Source organism: Brachyistius frenatus, unplaced genomic scaffold (assembly GCF_029030835.1).
Source record: "Brachyistius frenatus isolate BFR_SWC_R1_liver_20210118 unplaced genomic scaffold, ASM2903083v1 Contig_140, whole genome shotgun sequence".
Taxonomy (NCBI): domain Eukaryota; kingdom Metazoa; phylum Chordata; class Actinopteri; family Embiotocidae; genus Brachyistius; species Brachyistius frenatus.
Window position 1 is genome coordinate 228,013 of NW_027210739.1, and position 27,710 is coordinate 255,722.

General features: G+C 39.6%; 1 protein-coding gene across 1 annotated transcript in view; it reads left to right on the forward strand.

Annotated features, from left to right (window-relative positions):
• The window catches only part of LOC138630742 (astrotactin-2-like), a 231,177-nt gene that overhangs the window by 93,714 nt on the left and 109,753 nt on the right, over positions 1-27,710 (forward strand). Inside the window, exons 5-7 of the mRNA XM_069715244.1 lie at positions 12,310-12,417; positions 15,194-15,340; positions 19,662-19,829. Coding sequence (XP_069571345.1) covers positions 12,310-12,417; positions 15,194-15,340; positions 19,662-19,829 — 423 coding nt within the window. The remainder of the gene's footprint in view (positions 1-12,309; positions 12,418-15,193; positions 15,341-19,661; positions 19,830-27,710) is intronic.

Genomic DNA, 27,710 nt, shown 5'->3' on the forward strand with positions numbered 1-27,710 from the left:
CAAACATCTAATTTAAGAAACAAATCAGATTTGCCTGCAGTCTAAAAATAAAAAAGTGTTGACTGTATGTTGTTTAGAGGCTAAATGTTTTTAGCATGTTATCCATAAACTGAAGGCTACTGCAGAAAGTACATTGCTAAAGATAGTCAATTTCTATCTGTCAGTGGGAGTGTTGCCGCACTTGGACAGCTCAGTAGCCGCGACGCCCGCTCTGGGCCATAAAACCGAAGCTGCTCAGTTCGTAGGAGTGTCGGTGTGAAGAAAAGGGAGTGAACACTGAAACGCCCAATCGATGATTCCTGTCCCGCCTGAGAGAAGCTGTTGCATCCTGCTGTCAAAGTGTATGTGTCATCAACTTTCTCAAGCCTTTTGAAGTTCAGAGAGAGGTTGGTTTTCATGTTGTTTTTTCCCCGATGTGGAGTACACCAATTACAATAAGATGCAGACATAAGCCCTTTCTTTTGTTCCATACAACAACCTGGAATCGCCTTATGAAGACTGGATCTAATGATCTGGAAGTGAAGTGCTGCGAGTTGCTGGTGGCTGCCCGCCTCCCCTCGAAAGAGAGTCTGTTGGGTATTAAGAGGCTGTTTGCTCAAGCCACTCTTTCAAGCCACAGTCAAACCTGGAAAGAAATACTACCACGTATCACCCTCATTGTTCTGCTGGAGACATTATTCTGAAAACATTTTGAAGTCACAATGCATTGTGGCTTTGTTAAATATTAAGATTCGTCCTGAAAAACTTGCTCCCTTTTTTGTTTTGCATGCGCTACGGTGCATTATACTCCCCTGCTGTGGTGTTAATACATTTCCATGTGCTGGCTAGAAGCGCTGGTCGTGTTTTGATGTGTCACAACGAATACTTTGGCTCATTACGATGAGGATAACCTTATGGTTATTATCTGGGTTTTCTCCTGTTTAATTGATGCTTTGAAGTAGCACATGAAAGTGGGTCTGTGGTGTCGTGTGTGTGTGTGTGTGTGTGTGTGTGTGTGTGTGTGTGTGTGTGTGTGTGTGTGTGTGTGTGTGTGTGTGTGTGTGTGTGTGTGTGGTGTGGGGTGGGGGGAGGAGTTCATTCTGTGCTCAGCTCCACTTTCAGCAGTCTTCAATCTTCACTGCAGACAAAACACAGTGATTACAGCTGCAGGTCTGCAGCCTCGAGCGTCTCCACAACAGGCCATATAGCTGATCTACTGCCGAGCTGGAACACTGTATTGTGTTTAGTGCGTGAAAGACACAGAGAGAGACAAAACAGACAGATCACACAATTATCTGTCAACCCATCTGCCCAAGTTTCTTTTCTCTAATTAATCCTCTTTTCATATTATGGATAATCATTTAGTCATTGTCTGGTGCAGTAAATTACTTATGGATAAGTCTCATTAAATGCTTTTCTTTTTTTTTTTTACAGATTTTTATTGTGTAAATCTCCAGATTAAAACAATATAAATAACAATTAAATAATTTTCACCCAGATTTCTATATCCCCTGCTTTCTAATGTTTTTGCTGTTTTGTTTGTAAGTTGCTGATCACCACAGTTTACAGTAAATCCACTAATGAGGTCCTCATATGATAAGAGGAACCCAAAGACTTTCATTTAATGTTGTATTATTATTATGTAATAATGTCTTTAAGCAGTTGCACTACTTTTAATTTACATCTGAGGTGTGTTTGGTACCAAAAAACTCACCTAGTGGAGGAAGGTGCACATATCATATCGTACTACACACAACCCGAAGTTCTGAACATTGAACCTAATATGAAGAGGTGTCCGTATAAAATGTCTTATGATATTGCCATAAGGAATGCGTCCTTTTCGGCATTCTTAAATCGATGGCGGCCCTTCAAGCCTGTGTGTGTGTGTGTGTGTGTGTGTGTGTGTGTGTGTGTGTGTGTGTGTGTGTGTGTGTGTGTGTGTGTGTGTGTGTGTGTGTGTGTGTGTGTGTGTGTTTCTATTTTCACCAGAATAGCTCATGAAGCATGAAATTAATTTGTGACTGTATATACAGTAAATGCTTGTAAATTGACAGCTGACCTAAAATAGATTTTTAATTATGCATATCAGCAGTTACTGATTTGGTCTTAAGACTAATAAAACAATTTTCTGTGTTCGTAATTAGAGGAAGGAGGGAGGGAGACTCGTTTACACGAGAACAATCCGACAGTTTCCCTAAAACAAACCCTCGACGCCTGCAGAGACACTCAGGCTGTGGTGGAGAACGATTGTGTGGGAAGGATTGAGAAGTGGTGCATCTGTCATGTCTTGGTGGGAGTTCTGGGAGCAGCCGGCGACGTGATCCTTTGGTTCTCAAAAAATCACTCGGATGAAGTTTGGCTGACTCGTACTAAAACAAGGCGGAAAAAAATATTCCTGATCTTTCATTTTGTGTGTGTGTGTGTGTGTGTGTGTGTGTGTGTGTGTGTGTGTGTGTGTGTGTGTGTGTGTGTGTGTGTGTGTGTGTGTGTGTGTGTGTTTTGTACATGAACTACTGTCCTCTTGCCATTTTCTCCACTTGCATTTTGTATATTTAATTTCTGGCAACACAGTGATTGTATCAAACCATATTCATGTCTATATTAAAGTCCTTTTTATTTCTAAAGTAAGTGAAGGCACTGGAGGTTCAAGCTGTTAAATTTAGAAGTAACAAATTCAGAAGAAATTATTTTTGCCCACCTCTGACTATAATCTGTTCTGTTGGTACTGTTGCTTAGTCTTTACCGCGCTTTGATACTTCAACTCAGAGTCTGCAGAAATGCCTTTGATGTTGTCTACAGCAGCAGCATCAATATTCACAATGCAGGAGATTTTGGGGATGTGACTATTCTCTGTATTACATAATATAGAACATAGAGTTTATGTATAATTTAGGGACTTAACCAAGAAAATATACCTCTCTCATGCATAGAAAGCAGCAGCACAGATGACCTTTACTGCTTTCAAATCTGCAAAGTCCGCTGCCTGTGAGGGCGATTGGCATCCATTTTTTTTGGTGCTGCTTACTGTTGCTGCTCATCATTAGAGTGAAGCCAATGGAACCCAATAATAACACCCAAAGGGGTACGAGATTGTAAATGGAGTAATTTTAAGGCTACATGATTGGGTTTTAGACCAGCTCCACCGGTTAGAAACAGAGGACTGATTTGCAGTTGTTTTCTTATTTCATGATTGCGCCTGATATTTTATTGTGTCAGGCCACAGCAGGAATTAATTATTGATGCAGCTACACTACACTGACCCTTTTCATTACTTCCGGGACAGACATTACTAGAGTGTCCTAAAGCTTGTTTCACCATCTCTCCACCTTTTAAAATATTGAATTTAGGATAGCTGCAATTTGTGTTACAGCTGCTTCCCTATGCAACTCCTCATGGCTTTTTGCTTCAGCCCAAGCAGGATGATAACAGCGTTCAGCAGGGTGCCAAGAGCCTGAACCTAAAATGACCTATAGCTCCATGTTGGTAGGTAGGCTCTTAATGCAGGTTAGATACAATAAAAATGATATAAAAAATATAGGGTTGACAGAACAAACACTGAATCCACTTGAGTTCAAGAGCCTTGCTAAGCCTCCCACCCTTTCAAGTTCCTTCTCTCCCTTTTAACAGGTAGCCACTCATAAATTTAGGTTGTAAAATGTGTCAGTGGTGCTTATACTGTGATGCCCTCTGTAATAACTTTTCAGCATGCCGGTTGTTTATGTGTAATGAGTGTGTGTGTGTGTGTGTGTGTGTGTGTGTGTGTGTGTGTGTGTGTGTGTGTGTGTGTGTGTGTGTGTGTGTGTGTGTGTGTGTGTGTGTGTGTGTGTGTGTAAAACAGTATTGATTGGGATTATTTTGGATAAGTCAACAGAGCAGTGGGAGACTGACACACAGGAGAGAAATAAATGGAAGACAGATACGTTGCACACCTGTGAGCATCCTTTGCTTAAAAAACAAACAGCTTAAACAGCAGACAGACTGATCCCGGCACAAAACAGAAAATAAATCGTAGATTCTACCTCCTGGATTCCCACCTATCTCTCTGATTTCCTGATTTGCAGTGTTGAATCCCTGAGCTGGGTGCAGCACTGCTTGACGGACCGCCTCAGGCCTTCCTTCCTGATCCTGACCCCTGCAGTCTGTGACTTGTGTTTGTTTCCAGTTTCACCAGAACAAAACCCAATTTCTCAAATCATTCTGACTCGAACGTTCTAGGAATTATTACAATTCTTCACAATAACCATGATCACAGTCAGTATTTCAATGAATGCAGAAGCGCTGCAACTTTTCATTTCTTGTTTGTGCTCACATACATTTTCTTTAAAAAAAATAAATTGTAAATGCAACTCAATGATTGTGACTTATCGAATTTGCTCTCGTGGCCTCTCAGATGTTGTGTGTGCATTATAAATGGGAAATTTGCATACTCCTACTTTTGTATGAATGTAGATGCCAGTTTGCATTGAGTTTGAGTTGGAAATATTTAGCTTGCTCGTGTCAGAGAGCCGAACTGCTGAATACAGCTGTGCCTTAATGTGATTACCAGTTGCTGAGCCATGTGGGGACTGCTGTTGCTGTCAGCTTAATTTACTCACAAATGCATTGTCACAGACGTAAGTCTCAGGCACACAGCATGAGTATCCACCTACAGAAATATACACTGTACACTTTACAGTGCACGCACGCGAGCTGACATTTAAGTACAGCAGCTGCAGGTCAAGGCAATTCGCCTTGCTCACAGAGTCACAGAAGTCACAATAAAGTCATAGACTCACAGAGAGTAAGTGACGGTGCAAACACAAACACGCTAGCAACGGCATTCAAACGCACAACCCACCCGTCAACATGCAAATCAGCTCTGATACTGTTTCCTATTTTCCACTCATTTCTCTTTTTGTTCAGACAAGTGCACCCCGACCTGTGAACACATCTATATTGATTCACATGTCTGTATAATGATACGGGTGATTCTCTGGGAAAGCCACACTTTAACCTTCTTACATCTGCAAGTCTAAAAAGTTCGACAAGTGTGATTTCCACAGCAAAATGAAGTCTCGCCCATCAGCAGAATTCATAATGGCACTTTAAAATGCATCACACACACACGGTGGACTGTAACTTCATTTTACATAATTCGTTATAAGGCTGCCCTTCAGATGTACAATGCAGGTTGGAGCCAAACACCTTCACAGATGAAGTTTTCTTGACCGTGTGTCCTGACAGCTCAACTCAAAGGTGGCGTGGCTAATTCATACACTAGTAATTACACCATTTGTTTTTGCAGCGGTTGCGTTTGCGCTGCCGGACCCAAGTTCCCTGCGTAGATATACGGGTCTGGCCGTCCTCCATAGGGAATCGTTTCAAGTCGTTGCGTCCTAATGGGCGTAGACCTCGGGTTAATTATTGGTATCGGTTAAAGTATTAGAGCGGCTTTTAACAAATGGTCATTGACCACCGTGTAAACAGATACTCTGCTGTAGTTGCAGCATGCACAGCTGCAACTGCATTAAAATAAACGCTTGACTTCACACTTAGCCAGCGACACTGGTTGTTGATTGGTTCAGAGTGGCTGAGCGAACGGGGTCTCCAGTTCAGCGAAGGAAACTGAAGCTGTGAGTGATAGACTCCAGAGCTTCCAGCCTGACGGGTCCAGGACATCATTTGTCCAATGTGTCCACACCGTATGTTTGTTTCTCTGTATATCCCGAGTAGAATATACTTAAGTTTGTTATTTTATGCATCGATTGAAACTGTATAAAGCTAGTGTCACTCAACTTTAATGTGTGTTTGGGCATACGTTTGATTAGTAAACCGTGTCAATCCAATATTTGTTTTCCATCTATAGTATATGGAACTGAAAAATCGGCCTATTTGTATGTTTTAGTCTCTTTACTTCAGTATAGTGTCGGGCCATCATTAATTGATTACTTAATATTGGATTAATGTTAATTGCCGTGCAATAAATTATTCAGTTGTTATGTCTGTTAATAAAAATCTATTTCTCATAGCCCAAGGCGACAAATTCACATCATCTTTTGTTTTACAGGCGGTCCAGTTATAGTTTTCTTTAAGTTAATTGATTATCGATATACCTTTCTTTCGGCTAAGTCACCTCGTCAAAGTGAAACTTCCTTTACTTCCGCCCGCCACTAGTTTAAAGGTGGTTATGGTACAATTGAACCGAATTCAAGTGTCATTGTCCTGTCGGTGTTGCTGATGATTTCCAGCTGCCTCGGTTTCTGTCACATCTGCGGAGGTGGCGGTCTTCACAGGTCGTTTTAATTTTAGAGTTGACCGGATTCTCCTGCGTCCGACTCCCTGCCCGGCTCGATCGGCTCTGCCCAAACTTCACCAGGCTTCGGCCAGAAATAGACTCGCCGGCGTATTTTTAGCGGAGAGGAGCAGAGAGTTGCTTCTGAGGAGCACTGCGGCGTGTCTGGTGGAACCACAGGCAATGTGCAGGACGGCTGCGATCAGCTCCGGTGGCCGTGGTGGAGCCAGAACGTGACGCCGCCGGCCCCGGTGGGATCGAGCCGCAGGCCACATTTGCCGCACTAATAGGCCGCATAGAGTAAATGCAGTAGAAATCAGGGAGTACTCTTTATATTTGAAGAGTATAAATCCAGAAACAAGTACGTAATCCTGTATATGCTAATGTGAGGGGTGCTGGAGTTTAATTCAATCTTCTTGCGCCCTCAATTCCACTCCATAACTTCCAGATTCAGTACATAAGGTTCATTATATTTGTGAGCATCGTTTTTTTTTTTGTTTGTTTGTTTTTTTTTTTTAGTACCATAGTGCTCCCAGAGTGTGATGTGCTCTCCTCCTATGCAGAAGATTATTAGCTTTTACTGTTCAGATTGAACTCATCACCTCTCCTCCCTGCTTTCCCATAACTGTTCATCGCACTAATCATTCTCCCTCCAGGAAAGATCACAAAACAGTACTCCCCTCTCTCGCTGGTTCACTTTGTGTTCTCTCTAAAATATGTGTTTACGTCTGCCTCACTTGCTCCGTCCACTTTAAACCCTTTTAACACCAAATCATATTATTCCTGCTTCGGTGTAAATGTGACTTCTCGTTCTTTTTTCCTTTTTTTTTAACTACAAGTATTTATAGCTGCTTTCTTCTTTTTTTCCTCCTTTCATATCTTATGTTCATGTGCAGTCTGTGTCTTCATGCGATCCACTCTCTCATTTTATTCATTAATCAGCTTATAAATGAAAACGATAAGCAAATGGAAGTAATCAAATAATCATTATTTAAAACCGTCTTAACCCCTCACCCTTATACTTAATTTCCAGCACACTTGCAGTCAGAAGCTTTCATTGTTCAAGCTTTAATATTATTTTAGATATGCTGTAAATGACAAAACTCATGATTTGCTTATCCTTTAGTCTACTAAAGGTTTATCGTCAGCATAGAAATACAAATCATATATAAAAAAAAAAGTAAAACATTTTGATTGTACAATCATGTATTTTGCATATTTCTTCTCATTGTTTCCACAACTCTTTCTGTGACTCACTGATGTACGTTTTTCCACATAAAAACATGCTGTTGTCGTCTTTGAGGGATCATTTTACCTGGCAACAGGAGCTGCCTTTGCCTTTATCAAAATGAAGTCGGCTGAGTGGGAGAAGACTGGAATGAATAATAAATCATGTCAAGAAAGAATCACACCTTTCCAAAGCATTGAAAGCAACTGACATGTAATTAGAACATATTACAGCATATTCAATTGTAGATATTTATTTTTGGGGGTAAAAATCTGTGTGTTGTTTGGATTCGCTGATATGTAACAAAACAGATGATGACAAAGGAAGATCTGACAGAAAGACTTCAGGGCTGTGAAACCGTTGGTAAACGCATGATGGGTTTTCCCTTGTCACTGAATTTGCCAGTGCAGACATGCTGGAGTTTAGCTTCAGTGTTCTGGGTGTTGATGTTTTTTTATGGGACTTGGTTTTGAAGGTATTACCTGAGAGAGTGGGGAAAAAACAGATCAAAACAGAAGAAAACGGACTGACAAGGGAAGAAATGTGGTGAGAAAGGAAGAATAAGCAGTGAAATCAAAAAGACTGAGGGCCTGATTTCCAAAGACTTTTGCACCTTGTTTCAGATGTGTTCTTGTGTGTGTTATTTATCAAATCTGTGGCCCAGCCTGGGAGCTCAATTCACCTGTCAGCTGGATTACACACACACACACACACACACACACACACACACACACACACACACACACACACACACACACACACACACACACACACACACACACACACACACACACACACACACACACACACACACACACACACACACACACACACTGTGCCTGTCAACACACCTTTTGTGTGATTACTGCAATGTTCCTCTGTTCTTTGCACACGAGTGAAGATCATGGAAATGACGGGGACTGCATGTACAGTACAGCAGTGACTGAATATTCCAGCTGATTCACCGAGCTTAATACAGTTTCTGGGTATCTGCAACTCATATGAGTGTGTAAGCCTCTCAAAGGAAAGTTTGGATGAGGAAAGAGGAAAACGCGCCAGCCTGCCGTTCTAATCTGAGTGACAGCAGACACGAGCTGGCACAGAGCGACACTAAACTTCAAAATCAAAAAGACAACAATAGATGAAAGCAACATCTGACCATTTTATTATACATAAACAAAAACAAAGGGGGTTCAGGGAGTTGTGATTGTGTAATGATTCAACTTGAAAATGAGTTTGATGTTCACTGTGCTGCTAAATCAGCCTGAACATTTCTCTTCTCTTGATAATTTATTTACATGTTGGTGATAGTTTGTTTATCGTTTTCTTTGGCATGTTCTTTATTGTTGATTCCGTCTCTGTTTCTGTTTGTTTTATCAAACTGCACTGATTTTTTTTTTTTTTTTTACAAACCTCTCATGAATACCAATTAAATTGCAGTTTTCTTTAACGAGTATTGCTGTGTCAGCATAATTATAAGGCGATCCCTTTGTGTGTATGTACAATGCTGTGTTTGATGGCTTTGGTACTGTGTTTTTATGTTTTTCTTTATTTTGTACTTTTAGTATTTAAATACTCTCTCTTTCTCCCTGTGATTCCTTTTATGTTATAAAGTACTTTGTCACATATCTTTGAAATCTTAGGAGTGCTACACAGAATATTCTCCTATTACAACATTATTTCATAAGATTTTTGTCCCCTACTGATGCTTTTCTGTATCTAACCCAATTAAACACATCACCACAACCTCAAATTGTTATTTAAAAAAAAAAAATATATGTGTAAATATGGTGCAACCTGGTTGTGGAAGATAAGTCAGTTTAATTACTTTCACAGTGCGAGACTATTTTTATTCCTTTTTATCAAGAAGCACTTATTCGCCTTCTCAAAGCCTCTTGAGGTCCAAATCAAACATGAAAACGGCATTGATGATTTGAGTGATTATTTTAAGCTGTATTCACAGTTGAGATGCACACAGCTGGAGATTGGAAAAGACCTGAAGTACCTTTACAAATGTTACCTGGAAGACATTGACAACTCTCTTACCTTTTTTTGAATAACTCTTTTGAAAAGACTTTAATAAAAAAAAAAAAAAAAATGCATGCATTGTAATAAAGGACACCAGAATACTATTTTGTCAAATAAGATAAATGAAAACACAGTTACAGTCGTGGACATTTCTTTAAATGCATCGTTTTATTTAAGGATAGTTTTTCATCTTATTATGCTTTTACAGCTTTTGTGTTGTTTTTCCATTGATTTTGTAAAACAGCTCTACAAAACACTTTCTTCATTACGAAACCTTTTTCCAACCAAGCAAACTCTTATCAGGCTGACCTGAGAAGCTGTCCTTGTTTTCGCTCATCTTCTTCAGTCTGCCTTTTCCTCCATCCACCGCCAGCTCTCCGGGCATGTTCGAACACCATGCATAAATTCACAACCAATTTTACACCACATTGCCTTTACCTGCCTCTCCAAACACCGGCAGACTCTCACACTTGAAATCCAACTCTCCGCTCTCGACCTGTTTGAGTGCACCAGACCAGGAGAACGACTGCGACTTTCTGGAGGCCTTTTTTTTTTTTTTTTACACACTAAGATTTAATAGAACTTTTAATCATGTCTGAAATCTTAATGGTGCAGGAAACTTTTCATGAGCAATGACATAATGTTTATATGAGAGGGTATTTCACCTGGCATTGCTCTGCATTTGCCAGGGAATTATGACTGCGTCCAGTGAACAAGGAAGCGAGAGTAATTTGCTCCATCATTGGCAATAAACTACTTTTAATAAGGATGACATGCCTTTTATAAGAAAATAACAGATTTTTAGCTGATAAAAAGAGGTTCAAAAGGCGTCCTGCGTACCGCTTCAGGATCAGCATACCTTTCTGTGCTCAAACAGATACCTTGCCTCAGAAATATTACTACTTTTGTGGTTTATTCTTTAGCATCTCTAGCCTTTAGTGAACTGACTTAGAAAGATTTTTTTTTTTAAGTTTATAGCTATTATTCGCTTTTGACCTTGACAATTTTATACAACTGTCTTGGAAAGAAATAGTCATTATTTTTCTTTTTTTTTAAATGTGCTTCGAAACACAACAGCACACAGTTTGACTCAAATAAAACCAAAACAATATTTTCCTTTCTGTATTGGTTGTTTGTCAGAGGGTTTTTATTTTGTAATTTTAAAGGATGTCTTGGGTTGTACACATTTTACACCAAGATAAAATTAGATTGGGCTCTCCTCCAAGCTAGTTGACGTCAACTAGCTTGGAGGCAATACCTGGAAAGATCCCCTGCTTGAATGCTGTGAATGTTCCTCTTTTATCCAGCTTTAGAAAAAGGTATTATATTTTACTGTACAGCCTTTTCAACTTTACATACTAATGCACAATGTCTGGCTGCATGCGATTTACTTCATGTTGTAGTTAATGGCTATACAAGTGAGCCTTTATCTGACTTGAATATTGCATGAAAAAATGTAAAATTTGACTGTTGTTCATTAAGATAATGTGTTTATCTCACTTTAATAGCTGAAAATTATTAATTTGTAATATAACTTGGAAATTTGGAAATTATATCAATACTAATTTGGAAAGAATAGGTCCTGGCAGCAGAACATAATAAAAAAATTTTTTTTTAGATGTTTCTTTTTTTTTCCAGTGTATGTGATTAAGCAGTGTCAATAATTATTTTAAACTGAGAACACTCATTCATCTAAATTTTGCTGCAATATTTATAATCATCCACCAACCTTGTTACAAAGGAAGCGCCTGACTATGGAGAGTCATTATTTATAATCTATATCCCTGTGGGAGAAACGCTTTCGTCTCTTATGGAAGAGAAAATGTTTATTTGTCATTATCAACCGTCTTCACGTGTCTTCTTAAGTCTTGGTACTGGCAACACAAACCAAAATAACTTTCTTCAAATTGTTTTAATTTGCAGGCAACAGGTGAAGCATATCTTTTCAGACGCTCGCTCAGCCTCCAGAAAAGGATTGATTTTCTTCTATTCTCGGAGATTAAAAAGTGTAATCGCTGTGATCCTGTGGGTTATACAAGCAAAACACATGTATAACCATGAAGAAATTAGATATATCTTATTAGCATACGTTTTTTTTTTTTGTTGTTTTTTTTTTCATGACTAAGCCTAAGTAAGCCACACCTGAAAAATCTGTTACGTGTTACTTATACTAAACATAATATAAACTCTCTCCTGGGCATTTTATATATATTATATATTTATTTTCCCCACACATTTGAGGTTATTTTAGATTACCCATTTATCCATTAGTGGCTTAACACTTTGCAAATCCCTGACAATTATCACTTGGTGGCAGCCCCCTGTGCATTTAGCAGGGATGTGTGTTTTGATGTTGCAGTGCCAAGGCAGAACAAACAAAGCCTCTTAACTCACACAGCCTCCCTCCTGCTGTCACTCTGACTCATACACATATATGAACATGGGTACACATGCAAACCCTCCGCCGAGGTGACCTGATATAATTTGAAAAATGAGCATTGTCAACTTTGTGACGATGGACAAATTACCTACAGGACAGGAAGGGGTGGAGAGGAGTGGGAAATTGGTTAACAAATAATCTATAATTTTGTCGTCCCAAACATTAGGACAATAAAGTGGTCTGTTCTGTACTCACGACGCTCAAATGAGTTTGTAATGTCAGGATCGCTGCTCCCTCACCTCCACCCTACTAAGCAACCATAACATGACCATCATGCTTTCCAAAGAAATTCCATAAAGACCGACTGACAGATTCGAATAATACTTCTGTTTGTCCTTTTTTCTCTTAACATTTCTCCGCCAGTAACCGGAGGTGTGTTCGGTCCTCAAGCAGAATCAGGGTCAGAGCCCGAAGACGACAACCAAATGAAGTTCTACACAGAGCAGCACAGAGGACGACGACGCAGCAAAGGTGAGCGGGAGCACCGCCGTTGCTCTTTGAGTATTGGAATAAATGCATCTCATTTTAAACACATTAGCTTCCACGGGAGGAGATCCTCTTATCCACTGCATACTGCTGTGAATGCAGTACAGGAAAACAACAACAAAAAAAGGAAATAAAATACAATGAAAGATGTTTTAAAACAAATGATGTCCAACCTGGTTGGATATAAGGGAGTAATGGGAGGGTGTCTTATAGCTGAGTGAAATGAGCCTAGACATTTCTGGGATTGTCAGCATAGCTGGAAGTAGGAAGGAGTCATGCCGGGGACCCGGTGGGGTTTAAAGTGCTGTTCTGCAGCACAGCTCAATGACACTCAAAGCAGATATACGAGCTGATGTAAATGGAGGCTCTGCTGAGCTGAGTCGAATAACTTTGATGGAAAGCATGATTTTAACTTCCCATCTCATATAGTGAAATGTGATAGTAGCAGTTGTATGTGGATTTTGCATTTGTATGACTCGGTGACCCAAAGAAACATGTCTGAATGTCTCCACCTCATTGTCTATAGTTATAGACTATAGATAGTTAATATTAAGAAACTATTAATCTTATTCTGAATCCAAACTGCAGTCTTTGGTGTGAGAGCTTTGTACGCCCACCATCCACCCCAACCTCCTCCTGCAGTTTTTAATGCAGATCATAAATGTGGCATTTCTTCTCCGTCCTCTCAAAGTAATCCTGGGCAAGTGTGTTGACTTTTGTGGAACCCTTTTTCCTACTTTAGTTTGTCATCACAGTTAATCTGACACATCATTTATATTTTAAATGACTAATTCACACTTCCAAATTGGCTCTTATACTGTCATTTATTACTTTGATTTGAAGGTCAGCAGCAAGATATACAGTGTTTCAGTACCAGTGAATTCTGGAACCCATTTTTAGCAGTCACAAGATAATCATCGACTTTCAGCACTGCAAACTGCTTTCTCCGTTCTGGCCGGCACAAGCACACATCAAGAGCAGCTTTTTTTTCTTCGAGAGCAGAGGTTACAACACAAGCATTAAATCCTTGGACTACATTCCACTTGGATTTTTTTTCTTTTCGGATTTCCTGAAGGTCCTTGATTTTTTTTTTTTAATTTATTGTTTTATTTATTTTCATGTTCTCACTCTGTTGAAAAACTTGCTGAAAATGACTTCATTTTAAGTTGAAAAACATCTCTGTTTTCATGGATATTTTTAGCATGTTAAAAACTTTAAACAGCATGACTGGATTGATTTTTTGATGCGGATATTGAGCATGTATATAAGGTCACACAACTCCACGTTCATGACTGTTAAAGTTACAGCCCGTGGTAAAAGAAGTATATGAAAATAAGTGGAAACATTATAGATTATTATTGCTTTACATAAAAACATTTCTCCCTGTCTATTGTTACTAAACGCGTCTATGTGTGTTTGAGTGCGTTTGGTTTGCGCCCATAATGTGAGTGTTTGTCACCGTGAGCGTACATGCTTTTGTCTACTCAGTAAGCTTTTACAGTAATTGAGGGACCTCTTCACAAGCCCGGTGACATCACACCACAGCGGGATTAGCTGCTTTGGCACTTTTGCTGTAGACAGCTGTTGTTTCTGTCCCTTCGCAGCACCATCACAGTGGGAGACATTTGATTCAGTACACTTGGACTCATTACTTTAACTTTGTCTCCCTGTTTTTGACCTTGAGCTGCATTTCTGAGCTGCATGATGTTAATTTGTTTCAGTTTAAACATTTTGACCGATACATCTGCGATTGATAAAATCACACTTTAGTGAAGAAAGGGAAAAACTGAAATTGTCTTTTGAAAGGAAAATTGTGTGTTTCTCTTTTTTCTGCGATATACACTCATTTTGTAACATATCTCCAACCAGCATAAAGGTCATTTCTTCAATGCTGTGTATCACTTTCACATTTGAGAAGTCAGTGGCGGTCCAATGAATAAATTAATGATTTCAATATTGAGCACAACAGTTTGCTACCACCTGAATAAGTGCATAAAATTGATAAAAATGAATAGCTTATGCTTACCATTGACTTTTGCATGAAACAGGGTGCAAACTGTGCAGCTCTCTAACTAAAAAGCATTCACACATTTTCTGAAGCCTGCACATTCTGAAATATTGTGTGATATTTTTATGGAACCGGTTGAAACAAGTACCAAAGTACATTTTTGAGAGGTTCAACAGGACCAATACATATTTAACAGTTGGAATTGAGTTAAAGCAGTGTTTCCAAACCCGCACTATCGCTGCCTTATCCTTCTCACATCCCAGTAAAACCACCTCTTAACATGCCAACTTCTCTCCCGTGATAAATATCAGTAGGCAGAAGGTTAAGCAGCTAATTTCATTCCCCGTGTCCTGGCTTGGAAATAGGAGCCCTGACAGAGCCAAAGGGCAACCAAAACAACCAATCTATAACCCTGTCAGTGGCAATAAGATCATATATCACACTGGCAAATGATTCTGGGCTGTGTGTGCAGAAGCTGCGGTGTTCTCAGTCATCTTTTACTGGTGCGGACCAAACCTGAATCAGGGGTACATTCATAAATCAGGAGTACAATTAACTTTATTTTCAAGGATTTAGGGAGGCTTGGAGGCCGTACTTTCAACAAAGCACAGCACAAAAGTAGATGATTTCGTTTTAGGTTTGTGGTTTGTGCCTGTTTATTATATTTCTGTCATCTGTTTAGGACCGTAATAAAAACAAATGGGCCTCTGTTAAACTGTGTACCTTTACCTTTTTCTCTTTTTCTGCCCTTAGGCCACCCACACAGTCCTCTAAATAAGGTCACCCTGACACTGATTACCATCAGCACTTGTGTCATTGCCATTGTCTATGCTACGCAGGATTCCTGCCCCCTCACTGTCAAGGTTACCCTCCATGTGCCTGAGCATTTTGTTGCGGATGGTAAGTGTATTTCCTTAGTCCTTGGCCGAACGTTCAACGAATAGAAAATCTAGAAAATCTACCTTTTTCTCACTCAGCCATGTAGAAATCATCTAATCATCTGCAATGTGTAATTAAAAGTGAAACCACATGATATAATGATGTGGAAAAACCCAGAAGTTCTGACATCTGACAAGCTCGTGTCCAACAGATATAGATTCTGCACAAGGAACAAAAAAAAAGCAAGAAACCAACTAAATTCAAAATAAAACTTGGAGAGGAAGACCGTAAAATCACCTGTCACTTTTGAATTATACCCCTTAGGAAATGGAGGATATACGATTCTTACCTATCCCAGGTTGTAAGTTTGGAGTTCATTATTGGATATAGAATGTAAATATGTGCAGCAGGTTCTCATAATAGTCGCTACCCACCATTGTACAATGTTGTTTTGTTTGTTTTCAACTGTAATTGGATGTAGTTGTCCCTCAAGGAGCACACAGCAGGGATGACTGTCAAGTTACATGCTGTTGTTGAGTACCGAAAAATATTATGCAATTTGTATACTTTTTGTTTGTTAGGAGGAACAGCTAATGGACCAGGGACAGCTCAGCATGCTCTCCCTGTTTCTATTTTCAAATGGCTTGCATTAAAATCTCCACCGCCCCGAACGGTGATTTGTGGTTTTTCATTTTCAATACGTTTCAGTGTCAGTGCCCTCTCTGCACAACTGATGAAGTACAAAAGATGCACATCCATCCTGCAAAAATTTTAATAAAAAAAAATGAAATAAAAGAGCAAAACTCAGGAGAATAACACCCACTGAAAGCTCCCTATGGAAACGTTTTGTTTTCCTATCACTACAAACGACTGAGCGATATTTGGAGCCATTCAACTGATGAAGAGCAGTGTGCTGAAAATATGATCGTTTTTCTTTCCTTTGTTTTTGAACTGAAAATCTTCAGTATGCAGATTTTATTTCATGTGACTGCCTGCTGAAGATTAAACTTATTGTTTGCATATTTTCACTTAGCGTGACACAAACGTACTATTCAGCTAATGTGACATAGTTGATCCGAGGTTCATTTCTGTTGCACTCATGCCACATAACAGGCGTTCTCTTTGGGATACAAACAAGCCACATGCTCCAAAGTCAAATTTAAATGAAGTATTTGATAATACTGTTTCTTATCAGTTTGCTTGCTAATACGGCGAAAAATCGATTAAATATTAAAAAAAAAAAAAAAAGTGAACTCTGGATGCCGAGGTAGCTCATACAAATTGCCCCGCATACCTGTTTTTAATTCCTTGTTGACTCTAAGATAATTATATATTTGGTCCATGTATTGGCAAGACACCACAGTATGAACCTAACAAGGAAGAGAGGCCAAAATGGAACATGTGCACTAATGATTGCTGCATCTGTAAAAGATCCATTCACATATCAGGTGCTCTTTCCATTGGGGCATCATTTCTAGTCCACCCACACACTCACAGATTGTGTGCTATGTAATAATACCTTAAACGTATGACCTATATTATGTAAGTGTACGTGCAGTAATATGTACAAGCCAGGATTAAGACAAAAAAACACCAAGTGGGTTTATGTAGTGAGATAGTTGAAGTAATTTTCCTCTAACCAGTTCTGCTCCAACCAGCCATCAGCATGTCCAAAACACTTTAGTTCACTGGAGAATATCTCTACCGCTGCTTGTCAGCATGCTGGGAAATTTACCATGAATATGTGCAGGCTCTGCAAATTGATTGTTAACTAAAAGTGTTAAACTTCTGACGTTTGCTCGACCACCATCGATGAACGACATCCAGATGTTCACGACTTGTCTTGAAAAATGTAGATGCTCCTCAAGTTTTTTCTGTTTTATCTGATGATAAATTACCAGCTTTTAATGCAATATAAACTGGGACGGCCTTGGAAAAAGAAAATATTGTCGATATGATGTGTATTACATGCAGCATTTTTGTTTTACAGTGAGGTGAGCTAAAGGCTGCTAAATGACTTATGGCCAGGGCTTTTAAACTTGTAGTTTTAGTTTCCCTCTGCAAAGTAACCAGCATGCACTAGAAAAGCAGACACCTGAGGCAGAGCAGATGTGATAGAAGGCGACTTAGCTCGGTAGTCTGCCAGACATACAGTCGGCGGCAGGCAGACAGACAGTCAGAGCAAACAAACAAATCCAACAGATAAGCGAACAAACAAAAAAAATAATCCAGATATGAATATACATTAGACACAAAAAGGCAAAGCCAGGCAAGGAAAAAAAAAAGAAGATCACTGTGGTTACAAAGCAAAACATGTGATCTGACACACAAGACATGAGGTGTCCTTTATGTGCTGATATATATAATGAAAAGAGGCATCTGAGCAGACATGTGATGAGGTCAAGCATCAGTATGAACAGTGAACTCAACACGAGGGATGAGTAGGCATGACAGGAAGTGGGAAGCAAAAACACAACACAACACAGAAGGTTATTTGTAGGAAACAAGTAGATTGAGTGTAATGAGAGTTTTTTTTTTTCCTGACATTAAGTCAGAGGTGATAATAACTTAATTAAAAGATGATAATCCACTCTAGCAAATACAAAATGTATGAAGGTATAATAATAAATAATCTGTTTCATTTGTCCAGCACCCCGATTACAATAAGCTTGCATTGTATAGCTACCAGAAACAATACACATTGCATAACATAACTTGATAATATATAATGAATACAAACACATCAAATAAAGTTCCTTGTCGTTTCACTGCAGCCGTGTCACAGATGTGTGACTCGTTCTGTTTCCAAAACAGCTGAAAAGGGATTCATCTAAAAAAAAAAAAAATTCTCCCAACTCTTCTGCACTCAATTCACAACATGCACAGCTAAATGAGCAATACTGCTCAAGTGGGGTTTCTTTACAGGTCTCAGAGAAAGCAGCCCATAATCTAACAATTGCCTCCTCACTGCGTGTGTGAGCCGAAGCCATTAAATGTATCCACTCGCTCAGCAAATGAGAACTACTGGCAGATGTGTTCGCTAAACTGCAGTGCTGGAAGAGGTGGCCTTGTTATGCTTACCTTTGCTCATCGTGACCTGGGCGACGCTTGTAAAGATCAGTTCTGCAGCTCTCTGTGTATTTAAGCCTAATTGTGCTGCTTACTCGGATTTTCAAGAAGAAGCAAGCCACACCTTTCATTTCTGGAGAAGTTCGGCACCGTAATCACTATTTACTTATTTTATGAGTGTAAATTATAAATGGTTTGCATTTAGCACTGTTATACAGAAGCAGGAGAAGAAAAAAAACACCGAGAGGCAACAACAGGGAGGCCTGTTATTGTCCTGTTCAAGACCTGCGTATAGATGATACTTGGAAAATATAACTTTCAGCATATGTGTGTATTTTTAGAAGGCTTTGTTTGGGTCAGACTGTCCCGGTACGTTCCTGTCAAGTGAAAAGAAGCAGCTGGTGACTTCATGTGTGTGGGAGGAGACAAGCGTTTGTGTATTTGTATCAGGAATTTGAAACAACCAAAATGTTAAGAAAACAAAAAAGAAAATGTTTTTAAAGTGCACGAGGCTTGGGATGTTTTTGCCTTATTTTGTTGCACAGTGCAGGGAAACGCATTCATTGTCTGGTATGTCTCATCTGAGTTGATGCACCTTTCTGCAGGGCATTGGACCTGTAACTGTGACTCAGATGTGTGAAACGCTTTGCATCCTCACAATCACTCTCTTTGTACCTCAGCCTGTTGTTTAAATGCATTTTAAATTCACGTTGGTAAAGAAACGTACACTTACCGACAATGCTTCAGCAAATTTACCTTCCATGACCCGGCAGTATGCAATAGACGCAATATAGCTGTATACGAATGGCTGTGTTACCCAGAGAGCAGAAGAACAATCTCCTCACAGCTCCCTTTGGAACTCAAACCCATTGGCATCAATTAAGGATAATCGTGTTCGGTGATCAGGGTTTAACGATTGGTTGGAGAGCCATAAGAAAGAAAGGTAAGTCAGCGTCAATGAGCACAGCCTTTACTGATTGACTCGTGAAACCCTTTTAGCCCCACTACTGCAATTACCAAGGAAATCCCATCGATACACACATTATTGGTCTTAATTTTCTCATTTAAATTCAGTCTGGTCAGGATGAGAAATAAAATTACAGTGAAAACAAAAGAATTACCTCCTATCCAATTGATTTTTCAGTGCAGCCCAAAATAGAGCTTTTAAAATACCAAACCGTCGAGCCTTCTCTAATGCCTTTTCTTTATCGTTTTATCTCTTTACAAGCAAAATAATGTCTCATGTGTTTTCTTTTTTCTTTTTTCTTTCCAGGAAGTAGTTTTGTGGTGAGCATGGGCAGCTTCCTGGATGTCTCTAATTGGCTAAATCCGGCCAAGCTTACTCTGTACTATCAGACCAATTCATCCACACAGTGGGTCCGGGACTACTGTGGCCAGAGGACCACGGAGCCCTGCGAACAGATTTGTGACCAGGAAACAGGTTAGCACATGCAAACATGCAGACACACACATGGGGTCTGTTGGATGCTGATTTCACTGATTTCTTCTTTGATTATATGCTAGGGAATCGTGTTTGTCCTTTATTGTTTTTGATAACTGCTCAGCAATTCAGCGGGAGAAAAGGCTACAGGTGGAATATTTTAATGAGGTTTGACTGGTATCACGCGGTGCATCTATTTAGGCTCTTATTTTGAACACGGGATAATAGGAGCCATTCAAAAAAATATCATCTTGCCAACCATGGGTGGGAGTTGGACATGTAAATTGATATTGAACGACTTCAATTTTGCAAAAGGCCAGGGATTCATAATCAGGCTATAAATGTTTGAATAATACTGTACCGTACTGTAACCACACATGTTTATGTAAAATTATGTTCTATACCCAGATTACAAAACATATTTCAAGTCAATATTTTAAGCCATATTTCAAACCATGTTGAGTATGTTATTTTGTGATAATTACGTTGTACAAGGACACCGATACCCAGAATGAGGACAGCTCTTTCTGCCGTAGGGTTACCTTCATTAATGTATTTCAGTGTCACTGATGTGGAAAACGTCCTTGTCAGAGTTTGATGTAACAGCTTCTAACACGTGCAGAATGATCAAGTGAAAAAGTGTCACTGCAGTTCTGCGTTAGGATGGTGATATCGAAACTAATTGGGATGCATTCAGACTGATAATATTTGTTTGAATTTCGTTGTTATTTTACGGTATGTCGGCGGCACCTCAGCAGTCACAAAGCTGAATTCAAAGTCAACAACCGTAACGCATTATTGTTCAATTTTTAAAATATGCAAATATATTAAGTTACTTTTTAAGAATTGTTATAGTTATCATAGATACTGTAGAGACACGTTACCATAATTAACTGCAAAAAATATTCTATTTTGCTTCATTTCAGCTACAGACCTAGTAGACAATACAAGTAAATGGGTGTAAAATGGGCCTCAATGGGACACAATGGAATTTGTGTGATCGACTTTCCCTGTTTGTAGTTCTTTCACTGTCAATATTTGTAGCCTATCAGTGAAGCCAAGACTTTTATGCCACTCATTTAGAAGACGAACTGCTAAATTAGATGTAAGATTAGCCAAAGCTAACTCCACTAGTCCACTAGTTTCTCCCTTTTGTGCTGTGAGGTAAAAAGAGAGAAAGTAGCCGAGCTGAGCGGCTGCGTGTGTTTGTTTTTCTGATTCTGACTCTTGAGTGAACGTAACGGTCTTCTGTGGCTGTTACATCAGAGCTCGGTGCACGAGCCAGACGGCAACACGACGACTGTGTAAGCAGAAGTCCTCAGTGTCTTTTGCCTCCATCCCGATAAATAATCCCACAGCCGCCACTGCAGTATGTAAACAATCATCTCGTACGGTTTTGCGCCTACTTGTGCCGACATTAAAGCTATAAGAAGAGCTGAGCTCGCAGCATGACGGTATTTATCTTGCCTTAAGTGGCCTGACTCGTGTGTTTTCTGCACCTAACTACATAAAGTCTAAGCTCATTTAGAATGGATTACATCTGTAATGTATGTGAAATGTATGTAACCCTGGTCAAGGACATATTGAGGGCTGATGCATAATGTATTAGAGCTTCAGACACTCAACTCGGTCGGTACACATAAAGATGCCAAACATGCAGCTGGCACGTTTGTGGATTGTGAACGTGGGCAGGCACGTGTGCCTTCATAAGTTCCTGCACGTTTCTGCGCTGTGAGATCATTAATGGTCGTAATTTAATTCTGGAGTCATTTACTCATTCAGATCCTAGAACAGTCAGCTCTTTATTAGCACTACTGTCTAGCTTTGTCTTCCTGTCTCAGTCCACGTATTCCTCTTTTCAACTGTCCTTTTCAGCAGCAAGATTATTTGATCAGTAATTGCCCTCAAGTATGTTGTATCTCCTCGGGGCGATCGCATCCATCTGGCAGCAAAATTAAAGGTGTTTGTCAAAAGAGTTTCCAATTTCCATAACCGTCCTCTAGTATGCATTAAAGCACGCACACTGACACTTTTATTTCAGTTTCAACAACAAGGTGAACCACCGGTTGAAAGATGTTACGGATTGAGAGCCATGGGCGAGTGCCAAAGATGTACATTGATCTGTCTGCAGTGTGTGTGTGTGTGTGTGTGTGTGTGTGTGTGTGTGTGTGTGTGTGTGTGTGTGTGTGTGTGTGTGTGTGTGTGTGTGTGTGTGTGTGTGTGTGTGTGTGTGTGTGTGTGTGTGTGTGTGTGTGTGTGATCGTGAATTACAGGATAACAGGATAGATGGGATCCAGTTTGTAGATGAACAAACTGACTGACTGAGGTTCTGTTGCAGAGTTTTTTGATGGAAGATGATAGATTTTCCACAGAGAAGTAACCTACTAGAAGCTTTTTTCCAGCGTGTGATGTGTCCGGTGTTTCCTTGATTTCCAGTTCGTGAGGACGGTTTTCTCTGCGATAGCAGTGATCTACTGTTTGTTTGGTTCAGTTTGATTGTTGATCGGTCACTTATAAGCAGAGTGAGGAGGATGATGGGATGTGGCAGCGCAGGATGTCATGCAATGACTCTGTGATTCACAAAGTGCTTTCAACTGTCAGTTTAATAATTCACACATGCCAAATATTTCATCAAGAAACATACTGAACTTCATTTAAACTGTAAATCCATATTTGAACCAGTTTCTCTGCAACATCTACGCAAACTCACTTTTTTTTGTCACGTTTCTTTGGCCTCAACAAGCCGTTTTAGATTCAGCAACTTATCTCAGACCATCTCTGTCATGTCCCTCCATCCTGTGTCAATGTCACGCTGGTTGACTGTCACTGATAACTACCAGTCAGTGTATCACTGCGCCTGGATAATCAATCTTCTCTGCCTTCACCTTCACTCGTAGACTCCACTGCTAGCATGGAGGTCAGTAGATGAATTGCATGATGCGGCGGTTTCGGCTGTCTGATAGCTGCTTTGGGCTCCAGCTGACTATAATTGCACTCGAACTTGGATCATCTTTGTAATAATCTGATAATGTATTGTTATAATTTCAGAATGTAATAAAACAATCCTTGTAAATCGATTGAAAAAGCAAAACACCTGTAAAATATTACATATTTACTTTATTATCTTTACAGTGTAACAGGTGGTAATATTAAATAATATCACCTGTATAAAAAGAATAAGACATTTATGATGATGCAGCCAGTAAGGAATCAAGTTCACACTTTATCATTATCACTTATTACGTTAGGAGTCAATCACTCCTATCTCATATAGTAATGGGCCTTAAATAGCGTCCTGCCAACACCTTTCCATCTGTCATCATAAAGACCCGTGAACTTCCTCAGCTGCCTTTATTTTCCTCATTTGAAATGATTTCTCTGGTGCCTCCAACCTCATCTAATTGGGAACTTGGACTTCTGGGGTGTGTAACATGTATACAGTACAGCCCTGCTTTAGCCTCCCATTCAACACATACTGCTCTTGCATGCGCGCACACACACACACACACACACACACACACACACACACACACACACACACACACACACACACACACACACACACACACACACACACACACACACACACACACACACACTCACTCTCGCCTTGGAGAAAACACTGATATTGAATCTGCCCTAGGTCTCTGGGCAGAGTAGCCACCTGGAAATATTATAACAAGCGCAAATAGGCGAGATACCAATAATAACTCTCCTCTGTGCCAACACCATGAACCTTGAAATGTGAAAATCATACTTGAAATCATTATAATGACACACATCGTTTATGACATGACGTACAGTAACACGGGAGGCAGAGAGACGGTTTGCGCTCCCGAGTGATTGCCACCGTTTTACATGTTTGGTTCTTAATTTAGAACCGACAAACCGGTTGAAGTGAGAGAGCAAAAGAAAAGAGGTGGATAATGAGGATAGGGAAACGATGTGGTTGGCAGTTTTATAATATTGTTTACACGGGATGTCAGCATCCCTGTGGGCAGAATCAGGTTGTGTGTCTGTTTGGACACCTGGCTGCAATGTAACAGCGAAGCGACGGTGAGCACAGCCAGATAATTGTTGTCATCAAATGGCCGTTAGCAATCACAGGTGATTAGGTCTGAATTAGGCCTACAGTATGTTGTAATCACTCAACCATAACTTTTGGCATCACCGAGTTAACCTACTTTATCCGAGCCCTCAGGGCCACACATACATGAAAACATTCAATTAGCTCTCGCAATCTGCCCAAAACAAACATCTGATTTAATAAAGCAGCATAAGGAAGTAAAGAATAGTTACCGAGCAACAGATTTCTTTAAGATTAACAAGAGCGGAAAAGAAAACAGAATTCAAACTCTCAGCAACACAGTAGTGTGATAGTAAAACATGACTGCATCTCTACATGGAAAAATAAATCCCAAAACATATTTGGAAATTATTTGGACAAGAACAATTGAGTAGAATGATTATAAAAACACATAGAAGATAAAAGAAAATGTTTTTAATAAATATTAATAAGTTAATGAGCCACCACATCAGCAACAATACTTACAACGTAGCAGATTGATGATGTAATTTTGGCTAAAGTCTCCCTAGAATTTGAAGATAAGTGAAGGCAAGTGCACACTATAAATGTAAAAGGAGTGCAGCAGCCGTAGTGCATTAGCAGCCTGGTGACATTCAACTTTAATGACCACACAATCACAGTCTCCCTTCCTCTGTGTGTGTGTGTGAGATGCTTTTCCTTCTTTTCAAGGAGCCAGCATTTTATTCTAGCTAACTAACAAGTCCTCTCAACATCGCTGCTGTCGCGGAGGTTCAGGAAGAATAACTGCAGCCAGTTTAAGTTTGTCTCGCTTTTCACATTTGTGAGCTGAATCTGTTCTCGTTTTTTGGAAACTGACATCACAAGTTGCCTAAAGGTTAGTTAATTCAGCAGAATGCGTAATAAAGCAGACATATCTCTCTCTCTCTCTCTCTCTCTGTTAATTGCTTGATTGTCCCATAAATACATTTGCAGAAAGGAAGGAAGCGCACTACACTGATTACCTCCAAAGTGTGTCTCAGATTAGTACAGGGGTAAATGTGTTTACAAGCTGCTGCACCTCATCTGAAACAAGGTGGAAAACTATTTGGGAAACGGGTCCCTGTGCAGCCTTAAAGCCCGCAGCGACGCTGCTGTGTCGACTTATGGATAAGCTACAAATCCAAATCAATTGTCCACACTTAATTCACGTGTGATTACTCTTTGACCACGTTATCGCTTTGCCAAAATGTGTGCCGTTAATTACGCTGTGAACATTTCTCACTTCATGTCTCCTTGTGAGAAGCGCAGACCAATTCCTCTAATAGGTTATCCAGATAATAAAGGCAAATTATATTGTTTGTTGATGATGGGATATGATTATTCTTAAATAAGGTGTGTTGACCATTTGACACAACAGCAACATCACAAACGCCAAGACAGGATGGGCGCCGTCACAACAATTTAGATAAAACTGGTTTGGGCAGGTTTCCTTTCTGCTCGTAATCAAATCAAAAGCTGAAACAAGACCCTCCAGTTCACTGATTTACCACCTGTTCCTTTCCAAAAGGATTATTGACAAAGAAACGTGTTGTCTCTTGGTGTGATTATAAGAATTCAATATCTGTCATTCAGAATACTTTCAAGTGAACGTCCAAATCGAAGAAGAACACAACATCTATAGTTGTTATTACTAAGATGCACTAATCACTCATGCACACTATTATTAACTTGCTTGATTGCTTACAGTAATTTATTATACATTTTACTGATGTGGAAGCAGAAGAGGATTTATATATATTACAGTTCAATATTAAGGCTCAGGTTGAGGATCTGTTATCACTGGGGATGTGATAAAAAAAAAAAAAAAAAATCTACCCATATAAATCCATGATATCTTACTGCATGAGAAAAATCCCATCATGCACTGAACTAAGGAAGGTTACTCGATTTTGTTTAATTATTTTATATTTGCAGAGTTTTAATGTATATTTTACAGTCTTTACATACTGATATATGTTTTAATAGTTATTTTATTCCCCTCACATTACTGTATTTATTTGTTTATTTGATTGTTTCGAGAGTTTCTGCTGTATTTTGTTTTCCTTATGCAAAGTAAAGCACTTCCAGTTACCCTGGGCATGAATTGTGCCGTTTGAGTAATGTAGCCTCCAAAAAAACAACAACAATACTACACGCAAATACAAACAGTTATTTGAGGCGTCAAACAAAGTTATTGCATGACAGAAGGCAAGTTCAGCCCTGTTACTTTCACCTGACTCCAGACTTGCTTGGTAGCAATTCATTTCAACAAATAATCTCAAGCAATTCACCTACAAGAACTATCTATTTGTTGAGTATGATAAAATCAAAAACAAAAAAAGAATAACAGCGGCCAATAAATGTTTCTGTCGGAATGCAGCGTGACTTGACAACTGTACCATTCGTCAGCAGCAGGCGCACTCCTGTCACCGGCACTGCTGGATGAACACTGCTTCCATTTCTCCTCTCCAATTAATCAGAGGTGCAGTCAGGCATTTTGATTAGCAAATCAGAGTTTGCTATGTAAATCTCACTGCTTACATATGTAAGAAAAAAAAGGAAATTCAAGTTGGGACACTGTTGTTAGCCTAATCGCAAACAGACTACAAATGAAAATACAATTTCCAGCTCCTGGCAGACTGAAAGGGAAGACGAGCAAATAAATAAGGTTACCTCTCCAGCATGTTTCTGCGAACATGTGATGTGCTGCATATAGGAGAGATTGATTTCAGTGAGCTCGGCCCCCGGCAGGCAGGAAGAATTAAATATGACTGGGTGAAATGTGTGTAGCTGTGGGAAATAGAAGTGTGTGTGTGTGTGTGTGTGTGTGTGTGTGTGTGTGTGTGTGTGTGTGTGTGTGTGTGTGTGTGTGTGTGTGTGTGTGTGTGTGTGTGTGTGTGTGTGTGTGTGTGTGTGTGTGTGTGCGCGCAGCAAGAACAGGATAGCTATTTGAGTTCCTCTTAAGAAAATAATAGTATCAGTTACTTTAGTTTATTTTTTTTCCAAAATGCCACATGTTTATGTTCAACTAGGGAAAGGAGGCCAAATCTGATGGATGATGTTTAACTTGGTGACTTGCTGTTGTTTCCTCCTTTCAAACCGGTTGTTTCCTGAACCGATCCGGTTTATTGATAAAAAAAATAAAATAAAAAAAACATAGTTTTAACCTTGACAAAGTAGTAGTTTTAAGCCAGATCTTTCCCAAACCAAACCTAACCAAACCTTAATCACGGTCATATAAGAACAGGAAACCAACCAACTGTTGATAAACAATGCCTCTGTTAGTAGCTTATGTTGGCTTTTATTTATCTGTGGACTACTGTTGTTACTTTTAGCGTTTTATTTGCCATACTTTAGAAACAAGTGAAAGTTATTTGATGAAATGATGAAAACAAATCCTTGTTGTGGTTGCAATAATTATCCTGCTTTCTCTACTCTCCTCATTCATGTTGCATTTGAATCGACTCGCTTCATGTTTACTTGCCTTCACATTTATCGTGGAGCCGTTTGAAGAACTCCGGCTCTTCGTTTAGTGAGGTCATATGAAATCACCGCGAGGAAATAAAAACATGTTTGTGGCCGCTCGTTGACTGAATGCTGATGGTGCATCAGTCCTCGAGTGAGTCTTAAAGCCCATAAACTCTCCCAATAAATTATTTAACACTAAGTGATAAAATGTGAACGGTGTTGCCTGGGTGGCCATTACACATTTTTCCAGTGTTATGCCTCCATATAGGTCAACAAGAAGCAGTCGGTGGCTTTTATTTTGGGAACAGTGCTAATAAAAAGGCTGGTAAAGCTATGTAAGATTTCAC